The sequence below is a fragment of the Bison bison genome, unplaced genomic scaffold (genome assembly GCF_000754665.1).
Source record: "Bison bison bison isolate TAMUID 2011002044 unplaced genomic scaffold, Bison_UMD1.0 scf7180017864516, whole genome shotgun sequence".
In the NCBI taxonomy this organism is placed as follows: Eukaryota; Metazoa; Chordata; class Mammalia; order Artiodactyla; family Bovidae; genus Bison; species Bison bison.
The window spans coordinates 10,110,334-10,118,607 of NW_011495069.1; the positions used below are offsets into that span (position 1 = coordinate 10,110,334).

At 46.3% G+C, this 8,274-nt stretch overlaps 1 protein-coding gene across 2 annotated transcripts in view; it reads left to right on the plus strand.

The window, feature by feature from the left end:
• SMPDL3B (sphingomyelin phosphodiesterase, acid-like 3B) overlaps positions 1-8,274 on the plus strand; it is a 33,230-nt gene that overhangs the window by 16,794 nt on the left and 8,162 nt on the right. For both annotated transcript variants that reach the window (XM_010830152.1, XM_010830153.1), the window contains exon 3: positions 1,961-2,058. In XM_010830152.1, the coding sequence (XP_010828454.1) occupies positions 1,961-2,058 (98 nt within the window). The remainder of the gene's footprint in view (positions 1-1,960; positions 2,059-8,274) is intronic.

Sequence of the window (8,274 nt, forward strand, 5' to 3'; positions counted from 1 at the left end):
GGAGCTCTGGTTTCCTGAGCCCTCTTCTAGCCTCTATAGACACTTCCATAAGGTGGAGCAAAGCCACAACGGCCCTAGCTGTCCCTCACTGTGACATGGGAGTGACCGGAATGACCCTCACATGGACAGTAGTGGGTGGAGTAAGGCTGGACCCTTAAGAAATGTGACCGTCTCTCAGAGAAGCCTGGGCAGTTCTGGTTTCCCAGGGCTCAGGAATCAATCCAAGGAGAAAGTGAGTTTTAGGCCATGACTCCGGCCCCCTGCTCCCTGAGAAATGAGTAACGTTCTAAAAGACATGATCCCTCTGAGAAATTCACCATCCTTTAACAGAAAAGCATGATTTTCCTGGGAAATCTCTGGGACTTGCAGAAGTTATGACATTGGATGAGAAGACCTCTAGGGCCCCCCCTTTTAATTCTTCGGTTTCTAAGAAATTTGGCCTCTCCTGGGAGAGTCACAATCCCTTGGGGATTAACCTGTAGCAATTGAATATGTTTTCTATCACACAGAATTCAATCCTCCAGACTAGGGGAAAATGGAGTTTTGTTCTGATGTCTTCAGATTCTTGTCTTGTCCCCAGGGAGGACGGGGCTCCAGGGCCACTCCTGCTGTCCTAACGAGGGCATCAGAGACACTGTAGGATGTAATGGATGTTAGCATAGACCCTGGAGCCGGGCTGACCGGTTCAAACCCTGGCTCCACCACTGTCTTAGGCAGGACTCTTCATCTTTCTGTGCCTTGGTTTCTTTATCTGTCAAATGGGATAACAATAGAAGCTCCACTGTAGGGTTATTACGAAGAATAAATGAGTGGATATGGGTTCGACAACGGCAAGTACCCGGCACAAAGTGAGCCAGTGTGGACTGCCAGTAGTGGTCTCCGTATGATTCAGCTACTTAACTTCCCCAGGGAGTCTTGGGGCACAGCTGTTTCACCCTGCAGTCCAGCAGAGTCCTCAGGCTTTAGACTGTGGGGGCTCCTATCACTTCCAAACCTCCCTTCCCTCTTCTTCCTCTTTCTTGCTGCACCTTTCTAAGATGGATCCAGGAATTTAGGTCTGTCAAATGAGGGGTCAGGTGGGGGCTAAATGGTCCTGAGGCAGGCCCTGGACCTGCCAGAATACATCCAGGTGCTTTATTATGAAGGCAGGTCCAAACTCCTTAGAACCTTTGGGGCAAGGAATGAACTCAGATCAGCTTCTCCACCCCACCGAGTCAATGATGCCATCCAACCATCTCATCCTCTGTTGCCTTCTTTAGTCTTCAATCTTTCCCAGCATCAAGATCTTTTCCAATGAGTCAGCTCTTCGCATCAGGTGGCCAAAGTACTGGAGCTTCAGCTGCAGCATCAGTCCTTCCAATGAATATTCAGGGTTGATTTCCTTTAGGATGGACTGGTTGGATCTCCTTGCAGTCCAAGGGACTCTCAAGAGTCTTCTCCAACACCACAGATCAAAAGTATTAATTCTTTGGCGCTCAGCCCTCTTTATGGTCCAACTCTCACATCAGTACATGACTAAACCATAGCTCTGAGTATATGGATCTTTGCCAGTAAAGTGAAGTCTCTGCTTTTTAATACTCTGTGTAGGTTTGTCATAGCTTTTCTTCATAGGAGCAATCATCTTTTAACTTCATGGCTGCAGTTGCTCTGCACAGTGATTTTGGAATCTTTTTTGTTGAAGTCCCACAGATCCTCTGAAGTTCCGTATTGTCCCTATTTTACAGATGAGCTTGTGGAAGTTCAGAGAGGTTAAACAACCAGCCCAGGGACCCACAGCAGGTTAATGGCAGAGCAAGGGCTTGCACTCTGTCCGGGTGACTCCCAACTCCAGCCCGGTCCCTCCCTCTCAGCAGCTGTCTGAGTCCCAGTCCTGCAGCTGGGTCTGGGTAGAGCTGGTTTCTCACAGGGAGCTGTCCCTTCTTTTCCTTGTGCCACTTCCCGAGCTGCTTGTGTTTTGCAGTGATGACACACCACACGTGCCCAACGAGAGGCTGAGTGAGGCGGCCGTGCTGCAAATTGTGAAGCAGCTGACTCAGCTCATCAGGGAGGCCTTTCCAGGTAAGACTGTGCCCTGTGTCCCCACAATGTTCCCTGACACCCAGGCAGTGCCTGGCACAGCAGGAGGAAAACAGCACCAAAGTGCAGAGGAATGACCTTCCCCCACGATGATGATGGCTGCCGGCCAGGTCCCGTACCAGGCACTTCACAGCAATCAGGTCTTACCTTCCAGGAACACTGTGAGGAACATGAATGAGAGCTTGTCCGCTTGTGAACACACACAGAATCCTATTAATGGTGTTAAAACCCAAATTCAACTGAGTAAATCTGAAGATCTATTTGACTTTATTCAAGAATTCATGACTCAGGCAGCATCCCACCTAAAAAACAGAAAGGAGTTCCAGGGACTTCCCTGGCAGTCCAGTGGTTAAGACTCTGTGCTTCCAATGCAGGGGACCCAAGTTTGATCCCTGGTCAGGGAAGTAAGATCCCACAGGCTGTGTGGTACAGCCAAAAAGAGAAAAAAGATGAAAAAAAAAAAATGAAAGGGGCTCCAAGGAGCTGTACAAATGGAAGGTTTTACAGACGGAAGAGGGTGGAGAAAGAAAGACTCTAGCAAATAGGGATTGTTTTGGGCAAAGTTACCTTCCTTTAGGGGAAAGGTGGGATCTGTCAAACAGATTTCCTCACTAGTGCCCCCTGTGTTAATTCCATATTGACTGTGTAAAGGTCACACTCTTGGGAGAGGCTGAAACTTCAGTTAGGTTAGGTATTAACTTGGTTAACACTTGGTTTGCTGACCTAGGGTTCAGCACAAGTAACTCCATTTCAGACCTGTTTCTTTTTTATTAATGGAAATGCCTGACATTTCACTGGTTTCCGTCCTGCCTGTATAACACCAGACTCACAGCCCCTTCTCAAGGCATCTACAGTTACTTTTAGGCATCGTCCCTGGTAAGTCTCATGTGGGCTTGCACACAGCCTTTGTGTCCTGCTATGGCCCTGGAATTGCCATCTACTCTTCTCAAACCATCTTGGCTGCTGGGACTTCTGGGAGATGCAGATTTTCGGCCAAAGTGCTGCTTTGTGGTGCATCCAAGGCCTTCAGAGCCTGGGCGAGCAGCCAGGACTGTGAGTAATTATGGCTGCAGCCCCGCAGGACGTGACGGGGAGACTGTGGTGGAGGGCCCCATCTAATGGTCCTTAGAAATGGCTTTAAGCAGGCTGTGCCAAACACAAGATCCTGGAGTCTAAATCAGGCTCTCCCAGCGGGAGACCTGTGAAAGCAGATCCTAGGTCCCAATCCCCACCCCTACCCCAATCGCCCTGGGGTTCTGGTACAGCTGTTTCCGCTGAAGGTCTTCATCATGGGTCTCTCAGGACCCAGATACAGAATAGTGATAACAAAAATAGGTAATAGCAGCAAGAACAATTATATGTATCTATGTGTGTGTGCTAAGTCGCTTCAGTCATGTCCGACTCTTTGCAACCCCATGGACTGTAGCCCCCCCAGGCGCTTCTGTCCATGGGGATTCTCCAGCCAAGAATACTGGAGTGGGTTGCCATGCCCTCCTCCAGGGGATCTTCCTGACCCAAGGATCAAGCCCGCGTTTCTCAAACCTGTGTTTCTCATAGTCTCCTGCATTGGCAGGCGGGTTCTTTACCACTAGCGCCACCTGGAAGTCCTGTATCTATGTATCAAGTGCTAAGTGTCAGGCACTCCTCTGAGAATATTGTATATATGCCTAGTTCCTTCACTGTCAGGATAATCCTAGAGAGAGGTGTTATTACTGCCTCAGTTTTACTGAAGACAAAGGTGACCCTTGTGGTCAAGGAAACAGGCAAGGTTTGGGATGCAGATCCTGGTTTGAGGACATCTCCTACCTACCACTCCCACTCCAGGAGGGACCCCCGCCCACCCCCGCCCCCCAATTCCCACATCTGTCCTTGAGGCAACCTCCTTTCTGACACCTTCTTCCCTCAATGTAAATCAATTTGTGCAGAGAAGCTGACGGGACACTTCCAATCTACGTACCTCAACTCAACCAACTCAGACATGCTTGGGCTAGTTAATCTTCCAGCAGAAATCACTGGGGCTTCCCTGGTGGCTCAGACGGTAAAAACAAAATCTGCCTGCAATGCGGGAGACCCAGGTTCCATCCCTGGGTCAGGAAGATCCCCTGGAGAAGAGAACAGCAACTCATTGCAGTATTCTTGCCTGGAGAATTCCATGGACAGAGGATTCTGGCAGGCCATGGGGTTGCAAAGAGTCGGATATGACTGAGCGACTAACACATAGGCACACAGGCTCAAACCAGGGCACTCTCCCCCATGGTAATAATAGGTATTATTCCCAGTGTATAGATAACAAATCTATAGGGGAAAGCTAGTCAGTTCCTAGGGAGGGACTCAAACTCAGATCTTACTCTGAACGCTCTTTTCTTTGCTCCACATGTGGCTTCAGGAATAAAAGTGAAATAATGGATAAGAAAATGTTTTATTATTATGATTTAACATATAAGTATAAATGATAAGATTTTATAGTTCATAACATGCTTGCATATGCATTGGATTTCCTAAATCTGAGATACCCCATTGACTATAGGATGTTTCATTGTTTTATGTATTGCTAAGAAAAAAAAAATGCTGTCCATTAAAGTATGACACAGCGCTTTCTCCTGGCCTCAATGGTAAGACACGGCCCACTTGTAGAGATGTTAAAATGAGAACAAACTGGAAGAGGTGAAACAAGGCCTTATCTTATTTGAGAATGGTAGCGACGTGGGTCAAGCAGAACACTCCCCATTATAAAGATAAATAAGCTGAAGCAACAAGTTGGAGAGGAGGAAGAGGCTGAAATTTGAGATTTTGGTTCCATGTCGTGAGTTCTTGCCACATGCACCTGGGTTCCTCATCAGAGTCGTGTGAACACTGGCCCCTGCCTCTCCACTGTGGCCGATGGGGCACATGGGTGTGCAAGGCAAACAGATTCGGGCCCCAGTTCAGGCTCTGCCACGCTCCAGGTGGGCCACACCCTGGACACTCGGTGTTCTCCCTGTGCAACATGAGGAAAATAATGGTACCTGCCCAGAGGTCTGTTGTGAGGATTAAATAAGGTAACCCATTCATTCATTTAGTCCGTCAACAAATGTGTCTACTATGGGTGAGACAGCGTTCTAGGGATAGGGAACTTGGTCATGAACATGATGCCAGGTGGTGCCCCCATGGAGTTTATGCTTGTAAGGAGCTTCTAGAAGTGCCCAACACATAGACACAGCAAAAACCTGTTACTCCAAAACAAGGTTCGACTCTTGGTGGGTGTTAGGCCAAAAGACACAACCAAGCCAAACATCAGGAGAAGGAAGGATTTACTACTTGCACCAAATAAGGAGAACACCATGAATCTTTCCCAAATCAGTGGTTCCCTGAACAGTAAAATTGGGGCAGTTGTAAGCTAGGGAGGGATATATGCATATATTCATATATATGCATATATTCATGAAGCGGCCTGAGGAGGAGAATTCAATACAGTATTAGGGCAAAGTTGACAGAGTCCATGCTTTGGTTGATTGAAGTCATGAGGGTCAGAAAAGGTCAATATCATCATCCCTTAGGTTTCAGTAGATCTGGTGATCGTTGTTCAGTCGCTAAGTCCTGTCTTAGTGACCCCAGGACCTAGTGGTTGCAGGGGTTCAGTTCAGTTCAGTTCAGTCACTCAGCCGTGTCCGACACTTTCTGACCCCATGAACTGCAGGACACCAGGCCTCCTAGTCCATCATCAACTCCCGGAATTTACCCAAACTCATGTGCATTGAGTTGGTGATGCCAATCCAACCATATCATCCTCTGTCATCCCCTTCTCCTCCTGCCTTCAATCTTTCCCAGCATCAGGGTCTTTTCAAATGAGTCAGCTCTTCACATCAGGTGGCCAAAGTATTGGAGTTCAGCTTCAGCATCAGTCCTTTCAGTGAATATTTAGGACTGATATCCTTTAGGATGAACTGGTTGGATCTCCTTGCACTCCAAGGGACTCTCAAGAGTCTTCTCCAACACCACAGTTCAAAAGCATCAATTCTTCAGCGCTCAGCTTTCTTCACAGTCCAACTCTCACATCCATACATGACCACTGGAAAAACCATAGCCTTGACTAGACAGACCTTTGTTGGCAAAGTAATGTCTCTGCTTTTTAATATGCTGTCTAGGTTGGTCATAACTTTCCTTCCAAGGAGTGTCTCTTAATTTCATGGCTGCAATCACCATCTGCAGTGATTTTGGAGGCCAAAAAAATAGTCAGCCACTGTTTCCTCATCTATTTCCCATGAAGTGATGGGACCAGATGCCATGATCTTAGTTTTCTGAATGTTGAGCCTTAAGCCAACTTTTTGACTCTCCTCTTTCACTTTCATCAAGAGGCTCTTTAGTTCTTCTTCACTTTCTGCCATAAGGGTGGTGTCATCTGCATATCTGAGATTACTGATATTTCTCCTGGCAATCTTAATTCCAGCTGTGCTTCTTCTAGCCCAGCGTTTCTCATGATGTACTCTGCATAGAATTTAAATAAGCAGGGTGACAACATACAGCCTTGACGTACTCCTTTTCCTATGTGGAACCAGTCTGTTGTTCCATGTCCAGTTCTAACTGTTGCTTCCTGACCTGCATACAGATTTCTCAAGAGGCAGGTCAGGTGGCCTGGTATTCCCATCTCTTTCAGAATTGTCCACAGTTTATTGTGATCCACACAGTCAAAGGCTTTGGCATAGTCAATAAAGCAGAAATAGATGTTTTTCTGGAACTCTCTTGCTTTTTCCATGATCCAGCGGATGTTGACAATTTGATCTCTGGTTCCTCTGCCTTTTCTGAAACCAGTTTGAACATCAGGAAGTTCACGGTTCACATATTGCTGAAGCCTGGGCTTGGAGAATTTTGAGCATTACTTTGCTAGCGTGTGAGATGACTGCAATTGTGCGGTAGTTTGAGCATTTTTTGGCATTGCCTTTCTTTGGGATTGGAATGAAAACTGACCTTTTCCAGTCCCGTGGCCACTGCTGAGTTTTCCAAATTTGTGGCATATTGAGTGCAGCACTTTCACAACATCATCTTCCAGGATTTGAAATAGCTCAACTGGAATTCCATCATCTCCACTAGCTTTTATACCCTAAGTTACACATAGAGGATAATAGGGGATGCAAAGTCAGCAGTTTTGGATCCTTATCAAAAACCAGGGTTTCTTTCCTGCAAATTTATTGTATACAAATGGTTTAGGTGATTTACATCATCTTCTGGCCAGAAGGCCTATTAACATTTTATGACTCTTGACAAAGACTTATCAACCGTAAGACTTATTTTCTCTAAGAGTAATTATTTTAAGGTTTGGCGCCATCTTCCGAAGATAAAATTGCATTCCTATAGGGCGGATGTGTAATGGGTTTACAACAAAGGAAAGAATTTATTACCTTAAGGGTCTGAAGTTACTAACACCAAGGCCACTACTTATTTTTCTACATACCAACTATTAATTAATACATATTCAAGGATACAATTCAGGGGATGTGAAAACTTGGCAACAAGCATTGGCTCATCAATGAAATCTTTTACTAGTTTTATTCTGACAGTTTCTAACTCTTTGAGAGGCTCTAAGCTATTCGAATATCTTAAGCTTCCCGTGCCTCTCCAGGCTGGGAGACTGTAAACAATCGTATGCATAGCTGTAGGAGTCCAGGTAAACTTGTCAGGCGAGTTAGAGAGCCATCTGAGGGGTTTGGATTTAAACACTCCTAGTTGCCCAGGAACTTTATTAATTGGAGCTGTAAGTTAACTCTTTGACAGAGAGAGTGAGATGGTGGTGGGGGACAGCTCCCAGTAAAGTCAGAGGTGAGAGCACAAAGCAATAAAGTAGGCAGACTCTGGTTTTTTGGGGGTAAATGCTCGAGAATATCCGGGGGGACTCCTGAGGCTCGATCCCGCCTTTGCGTATGCTGAGCCTCCTTCTTCATGACCTTTGTCACGAGTGGAATGTCTCTCGCCGGCTCCCAGCACAAATGGGTATATCTTTCCTTTTCTCCTTTGCTTTTCCCGTCCCTTCTTTTCACAGCTATTTGTAAGGCCTCCTCAGATAGCCATTTTGCTGTTTTGCATTTCTTTTTCTTGGGGATGGTCTTGATCCCTGTCTCCTGTACAATGTCATGAACCTCTGTCCATAGTTCATCAGGCACTCTATCAGATCTAGTCCCTTAAATCTATTTCTCATTTCCACTATATAATCATAAGGGATTTGAT